A 20,932-nucleotide genomic window follows, 5' to 3' on the forward strand; every position below is an offset into this window, starting at 1 on the left:
AAAAAAAAAAAAATTATAAAATTAGCTGGGCATAGTGGTGCACGCCTGTAGTCTCAGCTATGCAGGAGGCTGAGGCAGAGGATTACTTGAGCTCTGGAGGTCAAAGTTGCAGTAAGCTATGTTTGTGCCACTGCACAACAGCCTCGGTGACAGGGCAAGACCCTGTCTGCCCAAAAATAAAATAATAAAATTAAAATTCCCATTTCTCCATATGGGAGAACTGTAGAAATCTGAGAGCTGTGACACAATGTAAGTTCTATGGAGGCAGGAACTGCTTGTCTTATTCAAGTCACTCTCTAGATCAAGCTTGTCCAACCCGCAGCCTCTGTAAATCCTCTGTAAAGGCACAAAAAGTAGACACCACTGCCTACATACAATGTAGCAGAAATTTTATGTATCTATTCTATACTTAAGAATATATTTCTCTGGCTAAAATATCTAGAAAATAAAATACAATCATTTCAATTTCTTTATGAAATCATCTATTGACCTGCCTCAAAAATTCCTCTCTCTTTAGTGTTCTAATACAACCTTTCTGTTTTAAGTAGTTTTCCTTTATGTGCACTATTATCACTGTGTACATGATCCCAATATTTATCTCAAAACGTAAACTAAAGCAAGCATCCAAATATTTGTGCTAAATAGTCTCTATTTAATGATCGTATCTCACAGAAAAACAGGGTAGGGCATTTTCTAACTTGTTAACTATTTTGAAAACTATACATATGTCAAAATGTTTAAGTCACTTGAATACATTTCAAAAAACCTGCTGAACATCGGTTAAGTATAATGCAGTCTCCTAATACCAAAGAAAGTCCGATCTCTTCCAGGATCAGAGCATAAGATCCTTGAATAACACAAAAATCACATATTTTGGTGGGTGGAGTGGAGGAGGCTGTTGAAAAATCTAAGGAATGAACAAAGGAAGAAAAGTATACAGATGCTATAATTCAAGAGAAACAAATTATGTGCTGCCTGAATGTGTGCAGCTCAGGTGAGACAAGAATGAATTGCAGCAGAAGAGCTTTGGACAAAACTTGGCCTGTCGAGAGCCTACAAAGGTGACTCTCTAAAGATACCCTGGGCAGAGCCAAACATTTGTGAATCTCTTCTAACCAGTCCAGCACCAGTTTAACTCACACCCCCTAAACTAACCTGGTACCAAAGAAATACATTTTGAGGACAAAGGCACTGAGTATCTATTGTATTCATATTTCCTGGTGGAACGAGCTAAAGACACCTATCTTGTCTCACCCTACGTTTCTATCAGTGGTCCATAACATCGCCTGTGCCCATAGTCATAGAACCTCATAGTAACATTCCACAAGACATTGGGATGAAAACAATGAAGCACTTACTTCAGGCTGTCTTAAGGTCTAATTGAAACGTCATTAAATTGCTGAAGTGTCCCTGTTAATTTTGATTAACAAAGACATGTCTTCTACAGCCTTAATAATGAAAATGTATTATTTATAAACATTAAAATGTTGCAGTTGAGAGTGGGGGAAAAAACAGCCTTGAGTCTATGCCGTATGGTAGGAAGAATATCTAAATCAGGGATCAGCAAACTTTTTGTGTGAAGGGCCAGATAGTAAATATTTAGGCTTTCTGGGCCATAAGATCTCTCTCACAACAATACAACTTGACCACTCTATTTAGCACACACACACACACAAAAAGAAAACAAAAAACTATAGACAATATGTAAACAGACATGTTTGTGTTCCAATAAAACTTCACTTACGAACTAGGCTGCAGCCTGTAGTTTGCCAACTCCTAACACATACTATGGTGTGAGAAAGACCTTGACTAAAGCCTTGGCTTTGCAGCATTTCTAACTGTATAAATCATAAGGTCAATCGTTTTGGTTATGAAAATCTTCAGGCACATGCAAACAAAGAAAATTATTCAATAAACCCCTTACAGCCACCACCAATGTTCAAAAGCTATCTCAATATTGCTACACCTGCATCATCTATCACTTTTCTATTTTTTACAGTGAATTATTCTTAAAAATTCTAGATGTCATGTAATTTCACCCTCACATATCACAGTATATATATATATATATATATCTAAAAACAATAAACTTACATAATCATAATGTGATTATCACACCTGATAAAATAATTCCATAGTAGCATCTGATGTCTCATCCACACTTACATTTTTATGATTGTCTTAATGTCTGTTTACAGTTGGTTTGTTCTAATCATGATTTAAAGGAACAGCACAATAACACGGGATTCACTCCCCTCTTTTTTCCCTACTGCTATGGATTTGCAGTCCTGTAAAATGACCCACATTCTGAATTTATCTGCTTCTTTATATCACTTAACTCATTTTTCTAGTCCCAACATTTCCTATAAATGGATGTTAGCATAAAAGTTTGAAGGAACTCAGGCTCGATTTTAAAAACAAGGGTATTTCCGAGGTGACGGTGTACATTTCCTATTTTTTTAATCACATCAGGAGACACACACATTTATTTGTCCCACTTTTAGTAATGCTAAGGTTGGCCAGTGAGCTCAGTTGGTAACAGCCTGATCCCTTCATGGTGAAGTTCCCTGACCTCTGTTCATCTAGTGACATCATTCACTGATGATTGTTGCTTAGATCATTTGCTTCAATTAGGGGTTACAAAAAAATGGTCACTTTCTATTTCCATCATTCTGTCTATATTCACTTATTTCTATAAAGAACTTCCCCATATCAACTATATAGTTACTGTGCATGGTACACTTAATTATGGTAGCCTTTAAAATCAGACCTAGGTGAGCTCTAATCATGTTTCCGGCAATAAATAAAAGCTATGCAACCTTCAAATTTTTAACTAACCCCTCTGAAGCCCAAGTTTCTTACATGTAAAATGGAAGCATTGGGTGAAAATTCAATTATCCTTAATTTCCTGTATGTATGTGTGGTTGGGGAGTCATGCACCCTTTTAAGACTTTGGTTAGAAAGTCTTTAGCAAATGGGCATATATACACAGATAGGAGTTTCAGACTTCCCAAATGCCATCCACAACTGTCTGCCCTAGGACTATTTCTCCAAACAGTATGATCCTGAGCCATCCGAATCAGCTGGTGGCGGGTGGGTGAAGGGGCACTTATGAAGAACTCTGCTTCCTAGGTTCCATAACAGATAAGATCAAAATCTCAAGGGTAAGGGCCTGGTCCAAAATCTGTATATGCCACAAACTCAAGGTGATCCTTATTCACAGCAAAGACAAAGAACTATTTCCTTGAGTAACAACGGATGCTAGGTTATCTCATTAGTCTCTGGAGATAGGCTATAGAAAATTTAGCTTGTTTACCAGTTGTCAATATAATCTTATTTAGAGACCACTGATTTCAACCACTCTTTAGGGAACCCACAAATGAAAATGCTGTAACCTTCTAGACATATAGAGAACAGACTCTTAGTTAGACACACATTATTATTGTAGTAATATATTACTGATATTTGGGGCAAAAGCAATGTAAACTCATCTTAAAGGCAGTAATGCAGTAATGCCTTTAAGTAAGGCTTCTCGGTAATGAAAAGGAACAAAATGATATGGAGGTTCTAACTGATCTTTAAAATATGCCTAGAAAAATAAGCAGAAGCCAAATGTTATTCTTTTATAGTGTAGACATACAGATTATGTCTCCCACAATTGGCCCTCTTAGCATCCTGCTAAAGCTGTCAAAATGCTTTGTCATATTTCCCAAACAATGCTTCTTGTTACTCATTTTTATCTACTATGTTTTAGACATTTTAGAAATGAGCCTTATCTGATGACACAAAGTTTAACAAACAGCCAAATCCAAAATAAAACAGGTCCACTGAAAAGTGTCTGAAATGGGCTTTGGCTAGATAACCTCTCCTGGTGTCTATTAACACCTTTCTTTCACATATTGAAGATATTATGGGTGTGCAAGGGCAGAAAGCTGAGCCTCAAGTAGGTAAGAACAGTAGGATCCAAAGAAATAAACAGAATGTGATGAACAAAAGGCCTTCAGCAACATTAGCTATAGTGACGAACACCCTGCTTTAACAAGAGAGTTTTTTCCAATTGAAGAGCAGCTTAGCCGGGCATGGTGGCTCACGTCTGTAATCCCAGCATTTTGGGAGGCAGAGGTGGGAGGATCACCTGAGGTCAGGAGTTCAAGACCAGCCTGGCCAGCATGGCAAAATCCCATCTCTATTAAAAATACAAAAATTAGCCGGTGTGGGGGCAGATGTCTGTAATCCCAGCTACTCGGGAGGCTGAGGCAGGAGAACTACTTGAACCCAGAAGGCAAAGGTTGCAGTGAGCCAAGATCACGTCATTGCACTCTAGCCTGGGAGACAGTGAGACTCTATCTCAAAAAACAAAAAATAACAAAAGAAGAAAAGCTTCTTGACGTGGTGATTTACAGGCTGGCAGTCTCATGTAGGTGTATGCACATATTCATTCGGCCAGTGAAGGTGAACAAATGCCTTGTACTTGTTCTCTTCTGCATGTTTAGATTAATCTGTTTTCAGTTACATTGAGGGAAATTAAAGTATTCTGATTTTTTTGTCATTTAATCTATATATTTTTGAACATGTAAATAATTTTAAAGCATACATAGCACTTTTTGACAATGTCATAAATTGTCTTGTCTGCTTACAAGGTGATAAAACATTTGGAATGTAAGCAATGTGAGGAAAGGATCATGCCTTCCACTCAAAGAATCCCAAACAAGACACAAGAAATGTTTGTAAGTAATAATAATTTTTATGTCTTGGAAAGATAATACTACTGCACTAAGATAAAAGAAGGCAGAGTAGTATAAATTTCCTAAAATCATACTTCTTTTGGGTCCTCTACTCTTAGAGGCCAAGTCTATAAGTTTGATGGGCTATACCTCTGAACAGGTGTGGCCCAGGCAAGATGCAATTCTTCCCCAGGAGGAAATGCTGACAGAAACAAGTCTGTACGCTGGAGGGGAAGGGAAGCGATGGCAGCCACAGGCCTTGCATTCTAGTGGTTAGCTGGGGCAGCTGCAAGACTCTAAGGTTTAATGGAGGTTTAAAAAAACAAAAAAACAAAAAAAAATGCACAGTTCCATAACATTTCATGGTTTTCAGAGTGCTTCCACCAATGAGGTTTCACACACATATGCACTTATAAACAATGCAATATGTGTTTCCATATTCTATGTTCCGCTTTATTTTTCTCATTTTGCCATAGTCTGACAAGAACTTTGTCTCTATCACCAGTGCCTAAATGGTGTTTGGGAACCACTCTTCTCCTCTCTCAAGGGAAGACCTGGGAACCATGGACAGAGGTGGGAAGATACAAACATTAATCATCTCATAACCACAAAAATACATCACAGCATGAACAAGGGACACTCGGGGGGCAGAGAGGAAAGTTACACTGGGAAGAATAAAAGGCATGTGGGACTTCCGCTAGGAGCACATGGAGCAACAGTTCTCAGTGACAGGGTGGCAACCTGGAGCACATGCCGGAGGAGGCCTGAACACTGCTTAAACAATTTTTGGCAGGGAACCAGGGAAACAGAATTAGGACCCGGGGCCAGGTGCAAAGGAAAGAGTCCTGTCAGTCCAGTAGATCTGAAGGGGATGATTGGCAGGATGAGGAGCAGTTGCTGAGGTTAGGCAGCACTCAGCCAGAGCAACCTCCTCTGTCTTAGCACCATTTCTCCTTCCCTCTTGCCTCTGTCTTTCTTCTCTTTCTACTCTTGATTCCTCTTGGATCTCAGGATTTCTCTCCTCTATCTTAACTGATCATAAAATAAAATTGAAAAGGAATCAGTAAACACTGATTAAAATTTTATGTTTAACCTTCTGAATTTTTAAAAAGAGGCCAAGGTGAACCTTTTCTCTTTTAATCCCTCAAAGATTCCTAGTACTGGACATAATAAAACAAAGTGGTATTACTCTAGACATCCTGTTATATGAGAAGCCTGGATGAGTATCTTTTCCTTGCCTAATGTCTTAATATTCAAGGTCACTATTTTCTCTGCTGCTCTCTTTCTGACAAGACAGCCAAGGGTCTTGATTAGGATGATAAACCAAAGAACAAAAAGTTCAAGCCAGAAAAGTGCATGTTATTAGAGATGTTGCCAGTGACCCTAAAGAGCAACATCCTTTTCTGTTTTCCTGGTATAAGCACAAATTTTCTCATCAGCTCTGAAAAGCTTAGAAAATCAGTAAGAATAAGAAAGCAGACCTATTCGAAGGAACTGTGTGTGTGAGAGCACAGCTCATGAAGTCTGCACAGGATCTCCAGTGGTGGGGTGTGTCTGTTTAGCCTGCCATATGTCCATCCTCCCATGGAGTTCCCCTTAGGGATAAAAACCACACATTTGCAAGACACCTGGCTGAGAAGCAGCTCTGAACCAGGGTTTTAATTTGGGAACTACTTACTGGTCCATAATGAGACTAAATACAGGGTTTTGGCCTAATTTGTATCAGACTTTAAAATATTGCAGTTGTTTATACAGCAGAATGCTGTGATAAAATGGCTACAACAAACAGCATTCACCAATTACACCACATGCAGCACCATAATAAATCAATTACACCATAAGTAGCACCACAATAAATGCTACTTATATCTAATTAACAAGATGCCCGAAGTTTACAATGAAAAGCAAACTAAAATAAAATATTAAGAAACTCTATCTTTACATTTTATTCAACTGAGCTCTTTACACCTTTTTCCTCCCTCTTTATTGTTAAATTTAATTAAGATACTGAATTCTTAGAGGGAATAGGCCAGAAGGAGAGACTGTAAAATGTACAAAAATGTTTGGAGGGTGTTAAGTGGATTCCGATAGACACTCTGGGGTATTCCTGTGAGGTAGGCACCAGGGAGATGCCTGAAGAGAAAGTTCCGGGGCCAGTTTGGATTCCCTGAATGTGCAGAGGGAGAGAGGAGAAAATATTCTTACAAAAGATCACACAAATCTAAGTCCACCATTCCTGAAAAGTCAAATACTTTCTTAATTCAAAATTTCAGGTGAGAACCAAAGAGATGGATTCTATTACCCTGCATTTGTTATCTTCTAACCAAACGTCTTCAGTGCCATGATCCATTTTTGCTTTAAACAACCCTTTCTTATCCTGCTTAAATCTTTCTGAACATTTCTACGGAAGGCAAGTCAAAGTCAATAGTGCTGAGGTTTGTTTAAAGTTAGTGTATGTGATAGACCCATCTGATCAGTCTCTGGGATTCAATTCTTACTACCTCCTCTTCTGCCTCTTCCTGGTACTGTTCATCAACATTATCCTCCTGCTGGTCTGGATTTCCTGCCATCTGTTGAAACAAAAGGGGAGGTTCATGTTACTGTACATCAGAGATGCCTTTTACACAGTACTCTGGGACAAAGAACAAGCATGCCACCATGAAAAGGGCACTTTCAAAGCATCTGGGGCCAGGAAATGATGAGTAATCATTTCCAATACAAAGCCCAGGATGTCTGTTACCCTCTCTCTCAGAGTACAGGCATATCATGTGATAAAGTGGCCTAAAAACCACCAAAGTGGCAAACCTTCCGTCACTGTAGATTACGACTAACCTTTTACATAAACCAGATGTTTGTTAAAATACCCCAGTTAAATCCAGCCTTTCCTCGTGGCATCTGCTTACCACCAAATGTTCCTCCACTTCTGTATTCTCTTGCTTTTGATTACTTTGTTTTTGCTCTTCATTTTCATCTGGCAAATTTTCTTCTCTCACTTGTTCAGCTTCTTCAAATTCATCCTCACCTTGATTATTAGGGTCATCTGCTGGGTTTATATCCTCTACAGCTGCCCTCTGTAAAATTTTAATAAAAAGCAACTATCACTTCAAAACTGAGGATCAAGTTTAATTTCATTTGAAAGGCTACACACTGGCAGAAAATGAAATCGTCCTTCCCTGAATTGTTCAGATCTATCCTTGCCAAGACTCACAAGAATCAAGCATCGCACTGTCCAAAGAGAAAACTCCTGCTTTACTTGTCAGAGGCTTGATGAATCAGAATGAGGTACAAATAGCACTTCTTCCCTGCAAGTGATTTCAAAATAGTCCTCAAAACTCTACTGACACAAGTAATGTGAACAGAACTGAATAAACAAGAAAATAATTAATAAAAGTCAGAGGACCACGTGAGGAAAAAAATACTAATTTAGGTGGGGGGATTTAGATGGGCAATTAACTCTTTTCACTGCTATGTTGATTTTTATACTAACTTCCCTGTGCAAGCAATGTTTAACATGTCAGAGGTGAAAAGTGGTTGATGGGAAAAAAGGCCCATACCAGAAAGGATCTATAAAAAGGATGTGAAAAGGAGACAAGACAAGAAAAAGGCTAACTCAAAAGGAAATGGTCATTTTCTAGTATGGATCCAATGTCTTTATTAACAATCACTCCCATGAAATAGAGAGCTGTCGAACCGGCAAGACATGGGAGTTAAAGAGGTCTGAGCTACCCAACTGCCCAACAGGGCAATATATTATGAAAAATGTCCTCCCTAACTCATCTCCCAAGTTACTGTGCTCAACAAAGGCCCTTCATACTATCAACTTTAGAATTATTTCAATTTTCCACTTAAGCTCCCAAAGCACCTTCCAAATAATACACATTCTCATAAAGATTTAGATTTTAGAGCCTGAGATGGGCAAGAACGGTGATGCTTGTCATGAGGTGCCCCAAACACTCCCAAGTCATCAACAGGACACTTACTAAAGCTGTAAATGCTTCTAAGAGACAGTAAAGCCACAGAGTAGGATTTGGTCTCTATCAGTCTTCTCCAGACAAGATTCTACTTCAATTCACTTCAGAGTCTTGAACATGTTTGAGAGTTCATTGCAGTCTCAGCTGATCTATTATCTGCACATCCCTGGCCATGCTATTCCAGTGCAAATGACACTATTCTTGGGAAGGTAGAGACTAACAAATTGCCACCTTCACACTAAACTCTAATTACTCCACAATCTCTCGTCATATGGATTTTCTTTAGTGCACTATCAAAAAGTTGTATGGAAATACAGGAAAAATGTAACATTCATTTCAGAAGAAAGTACCAAATATCTTTTGCAAAAGTTCGTAAAATTGACTAGCTCAACTCTGACCAAGTAACAGGTATGAATTAGCAGGCACAGTTGTTATATTCAAATAAAATAGAAAAAGAGAGGAACAAGTGGGATTAACCATTTCTAATTAAAAGTAAGAACGGTACAAACGCCAGTGTTTCCCAGCATGTTCCCCAGAACAAATAAACAGATGATAGGAAAGTAAAGGATCATATAATCAAGTAATCAAAGCCTACAGCAGTTCCCAAACAAGTGACTGAAATACCCTTCCTACCACCCCATGCACATTTGCAGGCCTTTGTACACTTGCTTTCTTCCTCTTTCATAGTCTCTTGCTCTCTCATATGTTTCTGATCTCAAGTATTTGCTCTTTCCTGAAAATATTTCAAGACTAGGTTCCCTTGAGCATATTTTCAGAAATCTTGATGCAAGGAATGCCAGGGAAAGGTGTTCTGCCACATCTTGGTGCAAGTTAAGTGGAAAAGCTGTTTCCATCAAGAGGCCTTCAAGGAGCTAGCAGGAAGACTTTCTCGATGATTATCAAGGACGTGGGTTCTCCTCTTAATCCACTGGATCGATATAAACAGGGCCACGTGATAGCAAAGACTGACTGCTATAAACATGGTAGTTTATATCTATTAGCAAAAGATGACAGGGCAGCTAAAATAAGTTGTAAAAGTCATCTACACATACACACAGGAACAGGCTCACTAAACATTTGCTTGCTTCGCTTGTAGGCAGGGCCAAGGATCTAGCCCACCTGGCTGAACTGGAGGTCTCAGTCTTTTTTGGTAAACACAAATAACAATGCTGGTTATTAGATGTCTACCTACTTATATTATAAATTTTCTGTGCCATTGTGGTACCTGAACAACTCTTCATGTCTCAAACCACACATCCTCATCCATATATTTATTAAAACGGTCACTAGACTGCTGAGAGGTTACACAGAGCCACACAATATACCTAACACCCTAGCAGACTGCTCGACACGCTCAGGAAGGGTTAGTTTCCTTTCTCTGGTCCCATCTCCAACTTCCACACTTGCCTTTTACTCCCCGTATCTTTCAGAGTTACTACGCATTTCAATGTCTCTCAATTTTGCTTTTCTAGGTTTTAGTTCAATTAATCTAAAAGTCATCAGAAAAAAAAAATTCTGTTTTTTTTTTCCCCTAGAGCAATCTTTAAACCAGCTCATCACATACACGTCCACCATGGTTTACAGTTAAAAACACTGCCCATACACAATTATGCAAGCCACTTTTCTTCTGTGCTGAGGATGTAACAGAAATATCTGGGGCTGAAGGCTGGCATCAGGCAAATTTTCAACTCTGTTTCCCACCTTATGAGCTTCCATGTGTCAGGGGCAGAAGAGAGGATACTTACATCTGCCTCAGATTCTGGGTCGACTTCTCGGGGTCCTTGTTCACGAGGCTCATGTCTATTACCTGGGTCTCCTTCTGCTTCATCTTGGTGCTGGTTGTCTCTTTCATAGGCTAGCAAATGAAAGAAACTAAAATCAGCCCCAAATGAATCAAACATGATTTCCCTTTCAACTCAAAGAAAAGCCACCAGTGGACTTTTCTACAGACCATATTACCTCCACCTCTGTTAACTCAACATAAGGCCTATGTCTTGGCTTTTCCAAATAAAGTTATGTTCTTTTCACAGACTGTGCGACCAAAGAGATGATATGGGTCAGACACTTTTCTTCTAAAATAAATACTTTTCACAGGGGCTGTAATTTTTCCCCCATATGCAAGAAAACAACAACAATCAAAACTTTCTCAATAAAAAAAGCCCAGTTGATTGGACACTGCTGAAGAAATCAACTAATTTTGATAGTATCCGAGGAAATAGCTGGGCTCCAAAAGAAGAAATTGATAGTTTCAGGAAATGCAAGGAAGAACAACCCCATCTGTGGAGCTCAGAAACAAATATAGCCCATCACATATTTTCTGATACAGTAATGACGACGACTGCCACAGCAAAGAACAGCACACATTCATACTCAGACATTTACTTGCTGCTTTTTGAAAAAAATATTTAGATAAAGAGAATTGTATGAGCACAAAAAGAGAAGAACAAACAAAAGAAAGAGAAGAAAAAAAAAGAAAACTTCTTAGATAGAAGAGGAAAGTTTAAGTATATGCAGTGTACTAAGCCTAGAGAAAATAATGATACAAGGTAACTTACCATCAGGCTTCAAGTGCACAAAGGGGTTTACTACTTAGAGAAGAGGACAAACCATTCTCTAGTCTTACTGATATTGGAACAAAAAAGCTTAAAGTGCCACATAGGGGACACAAGGAAAACAATTTCTTGACTGTGTAAGAGCTGTAAAATATCACAATAGGCTATTAAGGGAGGTTGTATGTAATCACTTTCTTTTTGACTTTTTAGAAAAGGATACACATCTAAGTGTTAGTGGCGCCAAAGAGAAAGTTAGTTACATTCTGGTTCTACTATAACAGTAAGCAATATTTGATAAGTTACATATTAAGTGCTTACCATAAATGAAAGCTACTATTGACTGAATTTTAAAACATTTTAAGGCAATGACGTAAGGACTTCCAAGGTAAGGAGAAAATGTAGATGTTTCCCAAAGCATAATAATACTATAATAATTTGTCAGAAATATTATATTTAGTATATAAAAAGCTTAAACTACAGGCAAAATGACAGAGAGGAAACAGATTATCTTGAGCATTTTTCACTACCAGTGTGCACTGCTTAAGAGGATTAAGAAAAAGACACATGATTCACAAATCTCCTTTGCACTTACTCAGGTATGCATATAGCTCATTGATGTTATATAATATTGGCTCATTGGTAATACACAATGTTATCAAGTAATTTATTAAAACATTCATCATCTAAGAAGTCTCACCACCTCCTTCCTCTTCTTGGATTCCCTGGTCCTCTGCTCCCTGAACGATATCATTATCCATAGCATCATAATGAGCTTGCTGCCTACGAGAGACACAAACATGATAAATCCAGTGAGACAAATTCAGAGGCATAATTTGACATAGGTCATTTATCTTTAAAGACAGTAAAAAGCAAAATTTCTCAACATTTTTAAGAAGCCATAAAAACTTTTCAAAAACCTCTTATGTATGCAATTAGGTAGAATAAAAATTCCAGATACACTTTCAAAAGGTATCTTAAAAAGATAAAATATCTTTTAATGATAAAATAAAATAAAGTTGGCACAAAGCCTGTAAGGCTATTTGGAGACCTAACCTACCACTTTTAAGCAGAAAAAAATATTATTTTTAAAATTAAATATTTGGTATTTAATTTTCAAGTAGCTGTCCTGCTTTGGCTATTTGAGTAATATGAGCCCCTTAACTTCATGAATCACAAATGCACAAAACTGTTTTGAATCTGCGTATGCAAACTGGAGCAGGGGCTGTCTTCGCTCACTGAGGAAGGGGAAGGCTACCGGAGCTGCTCTTGGTGCTGTGGCCGGCCCTCCTCAAGCTTGGCCTGCCTCTGCAGGGCCATCTCTCTGGCCAGCTGCTGCTGCTGCTGCTGCTGTTGCTGCTGCTGCTGCTGTTCCTGCTGCCGTAATAAGTGCCCCTGCAGCCTCTGCTGGTGCAAAGCTTCCTGGTGTTCCCGCAGCCGCTGGGCCTCCTCCGCCTGCTGCGCTGCCAGTCTCTGCTGTTCCAACTGCTCCTCATAGGGTGATCGGAATTTGATCATTGGCTTGGCTGAAGGGTACACCTGGGATGAAAAGGAATTGGTGCAGAGCAAGAGGGGTTACTTCCTCTGGGTTTTCTCTTCATTTGTTTCTCCTGACAAACTCGGGAGGCACGGCTGGCTTATTAACGCCTATTTGTCAGGTGAACTGTGATTATACATAAAGTCCAAAAACTCCTATTTCCCAACTTTCTCTGAATCACCCTTGGCTTCTTTAGCAGCAGATGTTTCCAACTGCTGGTATTAAGGCAGATTTTCAATGTGCTCCCTTCTCAAATGGAACAGAAGGCACAACAGATGATATCAGTTTCAAACTGTAAAATTTATGTTCACAAGGCTCTGATACAAACAAGTAGTTGGTAACTTTGGTAACTTCACGTTAACCGGGCAATCTGTGACCTGATGCTATGCCTACGGCTTTTTCCATGAACAGTTTAAGACTGAGGGATGCTAATTAACTCTAGTAATGTATATACCAATCCCAGGCAAAGCATAGCCAAAAAAAAAAAAAAAAAAAAGCCACATTCCAGATTATAGTGGAAAAGCAGATATTCAACTTTTTTCCCAAAGAAACTAAGAATGGCTGAGAAGATGGTGCCTTCTGATTAAAGGGAAATCTGATAGAGCAATTCTTAAAACTCTGCTTCCCTGAGATACTATCTCACCCCAGTTATAATGGCTTTTATCAAAAAGGCAACAATGAATGCTAGTGAGGATGTGGAGAAAGGGGAACCCTCATACACTGTTGGTGAGAATGTAAATTAGTATAGCCAATATGAAAAGCAGTATGGAGGTTCCTCAAAAAGCTAAAAATAGAACCACCATATGATCCAGCAATCCTATTACTGGGCACATATCCAAAAGAAAGGAAATTGCTATATTGAGATACCTGCACTCTCAGGTTTATTGCAGCATTACTCACAATGGCTAAAACATGAAATCAACCTAAGCGTACATCAACGGATGAATGGATAAAGAAAATGTGGTACATATACACAGTCATAAAAAAGAATGAAATCCTGTCATATGCAGCGACATGGATGGAACTGGAGGTCATTATGTTAAGTGAAAAAATCCAAGCACAGAAAGACATATATTGCATGTTCTCATCCATGTGGGAGCTTAAAGAAAGGATCTTGATAAGACAGAGAGTGGATTGATGGTTACCAGAGTTGGGAGGGGGGATGAAGAGAGACTGATGAATGGTACAAACATAGTTAGAGAGAAGGAATAAGACCTAATGTTTGGTAGTTCAGTAGGGTGACTACGGTTAACAATAATCTATCTTATATTTCAAAATAGCTACAAGAGAAGATTTGAATGTTCCCAAAATAAAAAAGAGATAAATGTTTGATGTGGTGGATATCCCAATTATCTAGATTTGATCACTATACATTATATGAATGTTTCAAAATATTGTACATACTCTGAAAATATATACATATGTCATGCATCAATAAAAAACGTCTGTATTCCATTGAGCTACTCCCCATCCTCCCTGCCATACTCCAACCAACAAAAGCACACACAATTCTCACCAAAGCAAAGAAGGTTGAGGGCTGGAAAGCAAAGCTGGTGGGGAATTACTTCCCCTATTGGGGAAGGACACAAGACTGGAAGAAGCTTTCTGAGGTTAAGTTTGCAACTACCCAAGAGGGCAACTACAGAGGTCTTCACACCTGCTTAGCATAAAGCCTCAAGCAGCTTGAAGTCTCAGAAAATCTGAGGCCAAATATAACTTGAGTTATAAATAGAAGGTGATCAGCATCCATGTAAAGGCCAGGTAACCTACCATTGAGACTCAGTTTAGAGACAGTAAAAGAAAGGCATCTAGCTGCAATAAGTGTTGGTTTAAAAGAAGAAAGGGTAGAGTTTTCTTTTAAAGCATCATTTATAATAATCCTGGCCATTTTTTTTTTAAGAAAGGGAAAAGTCTTACGTGTAAGTGGTGTGCCCAGTAAGGGATCCTGAGCAGAGGCTGTTTAGATATGCTCACCCAGTAGAATATCTCCAAGTAACAAAATCAGATTTTTGATAATTAAATAACCACCTTGAAGGTAAATGCAAAAGGCAACATACTGACAATAAATGAACAGAGAGAGGAGGACGCCTGATCATAGAAAATGAGACTTTTCTCTGCCTCAAGATGCTCAAGACAAAATTTGAGTACAAACTGGGAAGGTGCTGCATTGGGTGCTCACCTGTTCTACTCTATTAAGGTGATGTGAGAATGAATCTCTGACTGTATACAACTGACAAAAAGAAGAATGCACATGTACAACAGTTGTGCTCTCTGATCACCAATCACCTTTCCGAGGTATGCAAACAGCTCTGCTATTAACATTACAAGAGAAAACTTAAATATGAGCACACAATGTTTAGTAGAATCACTCACATTTTTATTTTAGAGATTATGATATATTATCTTAACATGTAAAAATAACACCAGGTTTTCCATCCCAGTATACCATAGCAGAAGCGGGTGACCTCATACCTCAGCACGCGCATGGCCTTCCAGGAGGTTGGCTGCTTCTCGCTGCTCATGCTGCTCTTTCCACTCCCGATCCTGCTCCTCTGGTGATGGATCGTGTTCCTCCTCAAGATGTTCTGCCTGCCCGACCTGCTCCATTTCTTCCTCCTCCAGGGCCTTTCTGTGCTCCTCTTCTACCTGATGCTCCTCAGGCTCTCTGCGTTCCACTTCTTGTTGGACTGGTTCTGGGGGAGCCTGAAATTCTGTCTCCTTATGGGTGGTAGCATAGAGTTTTGTGTCTTCTGCTCTTCCAGGAATTGCTTCATGGTTCTGCCACACATCACTATTTCGAGACACCTAGGCCAAGCACATCACTGGGAATGACACTCTTCCATTTCAAAAGTAATGATATAATTTCTTTATTTCCATGTCTATGGGGCATGCGGCTACAACAGAAGAAGGTGTCTAGAAATATATACAGTCCTGGCTTTATGGCTGCAATGGAGTCACTTAATTTTCTTACTATGTAATCTCACTTATAAAATAGATAATATAAGCAAAGCTTCATCTGTGAAGAATACAGTAAATAACCTGGAAAATAAAACCTCCAAGTAACCAATATCTCAGAAGTAAACTAATTCCTATTTTCCCTTAGAATAAAAAGCTTCAAGTGATGAAATGTTTACATAATTTTCTTCAATGTAAATTTTGTTTTCAGTAACTATTTGAAAAGAGAAGGGTAAGATAAAATTGAGGAGTTGGGTTTAGTTTTTATTAGTTTGGTTTACTAATTTAAAAAAGAATGCCATTACTAATGAACATCCATGTTAGTTCAACATAGTGCCTGTTAAACAAGACACAGTAAAATACTTTTAATGTATTAAAGTAGTAATTCTTCTTTGCAAACCAGCAGGAGTCTTTTGTAAATATTTTTATTGCTAATATTGAAAACCCTGAGGAGAAAAAAAAAAAGAAATGTCTTTTCAGAATATCCCTCCTCTAAAATTAGTTGACTCAAATCAGTTCTCCCTATAAGTTTCAGCAATCTCTATATGATTTGCACTACCTAGAAAGTGAGGAAGAAAGAGAATAAAGTATCAACAGAAACAAATGTCACTCTTTTTTTTTCTCTTTAACCTTCAGGATCAGGGAAAAAAATAAAAAATAATAATAAAAAAAAAAAACCTTCTTTGGTCAGATTGCTCTCCCAAAATTGAAACAAATGGTGAAACCCTATTCTTAAATTAGCAGAGATATAATTATCAAATGTGAGACACTGGACTGTATTAATAAACTGGGGAGAAAAGTCCTTTCTCAGACATTTGAGGACAACTGGAGTTGCACATTCTAGCGACATCCTCACATATCTGGCAAGTTCGACTTAATACTGTCCCAGCTTTACAGAAAAATATTTTTCTAAGGAGCTCTAAGTACTTTCAAACACTTGTCATTTATCTTCACAAGATCCTAGCAAGGAAGGTTACTGCAGATAACTTCTATCTCCATCTCAGAGTTGGAAAAACTGAAGCTCTGAGTCACTGGAAGATTAATACAGTAAACTGGTAGTCTGACAAGAGCAGAGAATAGAACCAACTACCAGGCCAGTGATCTGGTCACGCTTTCTTTAGTCATTAACATAAGAGCCTGAGAAAGAACAAGAGTCCATGAGGATATTGAACCTGTCTGTTGAAGGAATACCCTGAACATCAATTTAATGATTACCATAACTTGGTGGAAAGTTTTCTCAGTCTTCTCTTTAATGTTAGAAACCACTTTGTGAGCCAAGGACATGAACAGACACTTTTCAAAAGAAGACACTGATATGGTTTGGCTGTGTCCCCACCCAAATCTCATCTTGAATTCCCACATGTTGTGGGAGGAACCCGGTTGGAGGTAACTCAGTCAATAGGGTCACGTCTTTCCCATGCTGCTCTCGCAATAGTGAATAAGTCTCACGAGATCTGACCATTTTAAAAAGAGGAGTTACCCTGCACAAGCTCGCTCTCTCTGCCTGCTGCCATCCATGTAAGATGGGACTTGCCCCTCCTTGCTTTCCACCATGATTGTGAGGCTTCCCCAGTCACATGGAACTGTAAGTCCAATTAAACTTCTTTCTTTTTTAAATTACCCAGTCTCAGGTATGTCTTTATCAGCAGCATGAAAACGGACTAACACAAACATATATGTGGCCAATAATCATATGAAAAAAAAAAGTTCAACATCACTGATCATTAGAGAAATGCAAATCAAAACCACAATGAGATATTATCTCACACCAATCAGAAGAGCTATTATTAAAAAGTCAAAAATAACAGATTCTGGCAAGGTTATGAAGAAAAAGGAGTGCTAATACACTGTTGGTGGGAGTGTAAATTAGTTCAACCATCATGAAAGACAGTGTGGAGACTGCTCCAAGACCTAAAGATATAAATACCATTTGACTCAGCAATCCCATTACTGGGTATATGCCCAGAGGAATAGAAATCACTCTACCATAAAGACACATGCATGTGTATGTCCATTGCAACACTATTCACAGCAGTAAAGACATGGAATCAACCTAAATGCCCATCAATTATAGACTTCAATAAAGAAAAATGTGATACATAGACACCATGGAATACTATCAGAGGTTGGAGGGTCTATCAGAGGGTGGAGGGAGAGGAACAGGAATATAATTAATGGGTACTAGGCTAAATAGCTGGGTGATAAAATAATCTTTACAACAAACTCCCATGACAGTTTACCTACATAACAAACCCGCTCACGCACCCCTGAACTTCAAAAATTTAAAACAACCACTTTGTCAGAAAGATAACCATATTTGCCTTTTTTTTATTATAGATGATTGAAAAAAAATTTTGTAGAAATTAATGATAATGGTAACTACTTCTGATGTCTCACTTATGAGATATTCTTAAGTAAGGCTTAATTTTTATAAAGAACAAGAATATAAAAAAGTGTAATACTTGACTAGCACTCATACTGGGGGGGTGTCAAACAGGTCACTTAATTCAAATTTTGACACGCTCTGTGTAGACCTAGCACTGCTCCAAGTTCAAATATATTACTAACTTTAATATTTGAGCGGGTTGACTATCACATAAAATCCTCATGATCATTTAACCTTCCCACCTTAACCCCCTCAAAATCCCCAACCTTGAAAAACTCAGATACTACAGCTCCTTGAAGACAAATAAACCTACATGAATAAAGACAAAGACATTAAAGTCTTTCTCAGAAAATACTAGCAGTGGCCGGGCGCGGTGGCTCACACCTGTAATCCCAGCACTTTGGGAGGCCGAGGCAGGCGGATCACCTGAGGTCAGGAGTTCAAGACCAGCCTGACCAACATGGCAAAACCCCATCTCTACTAAAAATACAAAAATTAGCCAGGTATGGTGGTGGGCGCCTGTAATCCCAGCTACTCAGGAGGCTGAGGCAGGGAAAACTGCTTGAACCTGGGAGGCACAAGTTGCAGTGAGCCAAGATTGCACCACTGCACTCCAGCCTAGGCGATGCAACAAGACACCATCTCGGGGTAAAAAAAAAAAAAAAAAAAAGAAAACACTAGCAGCAGTTCTCAAAGTGTGCTACTCAGACCAGCTGAATGAGTTAGAAATGCAAATCTTTAGGCCTCACTCCAAATTAACTAAATCAGAAACTCTGGGCCTGGGGCCCAGTAATCTGTGTTGTATCAAGCCCTACTGACGATTCTGGTATACACCAAAATTTGAGAACTACTGCTCTCTGAGAAAAGCTGGCAATATTAAGAGCAGATCCCCTCTTAGCAGCTTGACAGAGAAAGTGACCTAACCATAGATTACCAGTTCATGCCTCTTACCTCCTGTACCTCTCGGGTTGGCTTCTCCCTTGCTGTGTTGTAACCTTGTGGAGAATGTGCCACCTGGGTCACATTTTGCTGTTCTGCTGGATCAGGTTTTCGAAGGCTTGGAATCCTATTCAGAGTATCTTTCAGTTGTTTATATTCTGCAACTTGAGTCTGCATATAAATTGCACAATTGGATACAAATTGCACAATTTGAGGAGGGACTCTATGAATGCCCATTCATAGATGGGCATTTGGGTACACTGTAAAACTAGACAAAAATATTGTACCTAAATACAAGTTAGAAAAACAGGCAGATTGTTTCCATGCATTAACTATTCTTACTTGGGCATGTTAATCATTTTTGAGCACATGCAAATTAGAAATAGAGCTGAAGGAAACAGAAAAAATGTCTAAGACAGATGTTAGTTTCCCATACTACATTGAAGTCAGAACTTTTGTAAATAACTTACTAATATAAATATCACTATTAAAAGTAAGACCGCCATGTGATGTTTTATCATATTAAAAAATCCATTAAAAACTCACACAATAATAAAAATACAAGTGCAGATACTTTTTACCAATATGATCTGAGTAAAATCTTTCAGTAGAAAGGAGTCATAGGTTTAAAATAAATTTTAAATACAACCACGCACATACACACACACACACACACACACGTATAAATTACTCAGGCCACCATTTTCCCCCTCAGTTAATTCGTGCTCAGATAGAATCCCTTATTTGCCAGAATGTTTCCTACACTGTGCTCAGTGGTTTCTGGAAAACAGTGGCACAGCTGTGATACAGACTGGATTTTTATCCTCGATTCTGAATGACCTTTTCTTCTAAAGTGACAAAGGTACTAACATAGGTATAGGACTAGAATCTGCTCATACAGCTGCATCTGTGTGTATATGGGGTGGGATGTGTGGATATCTGTGTAATATTTTTAATACAAGGAGCTAGAAAATTAGAAAAAAATAAATTAATTAACAAAATCAAGAGACACTGTGTATACTTTGCTCATTTATACACCAATACTGTTATCCTGAAAACAGATATCATGTGTGTAAACAGGCATATAAACACACGCAGAGAACACAGAAGTCTTTTTCTCAACAAGCTTCCCAGACAGGGCCACCTCCTCAGTGTGCGGGGCACAGCAGGTAAGTGGGGCCAGAACCCACCAGCATTCCTGCTGCCATGGCTATGCAGCATGGCACACTGCTCTTCCACCCTGACAGAGGTGCTTTTTTGCTTTTTTCTAATGTACACTAGGGTAATGAAGTCTGCTTGCTAAATAATTCCCAGGGCACTGCCTTTTAATAATTTTGTACAAAACTGCACCATATGACTAGCAATGGCTTTTATCTGAGAAATCTAAATATTTGCAAACCAACTTTCGTGGTAAAAAATAAATGACATCCACATAGCAATGCTTTTAATATTTTAAGATAAATATGGAGCAATACACAAAACTTAATTCTACTCCTTCTTTCTCCTAGATACATAATCTTTGAAGGCAGTAATTGTGTGTTGTACAATTAGGGACCATATTAAAAATGTAGGCTCCTGGTCCCCTACTCTTGAAATTATAATTCAACAGGTCTAGGGCAAAGCCCAGGTACCTGTGATGCAGGAAGTCTCAAAAAATACCACTTAAGAGTTGAGCGTGATTTCAAAGTCAGGATAACCTGAACTTCAGCCTCGGTTCTGGTCATTGATTTTGGGCCGCTACTTTACTTCCCTTTTCATCTCAGTTTATTTAGTCATAAAAGGGTACAGTATTATATAACTCACAAGGTTGTGAGGATTAAATAAAATGCTCAACTACATTTAAAAATCAAGTTGTCAAGGCAGAATCTCCT

At 38.6% G+C, this 20,932-nt stretch overlaps 1 protein-coding gene across 4 annotated transcripts in view; it reads right to left on the reverse strand.

Moving 5' to 3' along the window:
• The window catches only part of GOLIM4 (golgi integral membrane protein 4), a 79,415-nt gene that overhangs the window by 2,658 nt on the left and 55,825 nt on the right, over window positions 1-20,932 (reverse strand). For 2 of the 4 annotated variants that reach the window (XM_011998230.1, XM_011998228.1), the window contains 7 exons: window positions 19,074-19,232; window positions 15,254-15,586; window positions 12,503-12,783; window positions 11,948-12,027; window positions 10,441-10,550; window positions 7,628-7,795; window positions 7,226-7,294 (listed from right to left, as the gene is read on the reverse strand). In XM_011998230.1, coding sequence (XP_011853620.1) covers window positions 7,226-7,294; window positions 7,628-7,795; window positions 10,441-10,550; window positions 11,948-12,027; window positions 12,503-12,783; window positions 15,254-15,586; window positions 19,074-19,232 — 1,200 coding nt within the window. Of the gene's footprint in view, window positions 1-7,225; window positions 7,295-7,627; window positions 7,796-10,440; window positions 10,551-11,944; window positions 12,028-12,502; window positions 12,784-15,253; window positions 15,587-19,073; window positions 19,233-20,932 lie in introns of all 4 variants that reach the window. The other 2 variants (XM_011998229.1, XM_011998227.1) reach the window with 1 other exon arrangement.

The sequence above is a fragment of the Mandrillus leucophaeus genome, unplaced genomic scaffold (genome assembly GCF_000951045.1).
Source record: "Mandrillus leucophaeus isolate KB7577 unplaced genomic scaffold, Mleu.le_1.0 Scaffold561, whole genome shotgun sequence".
Classification (NCBI taxonomy): domain Eukaryota; kingdom Metazoa; phylum Chordata; class Mammalia; order Primates; family Cercopithecidae; genus Mandrillus; species Mandrillus leucophaeus.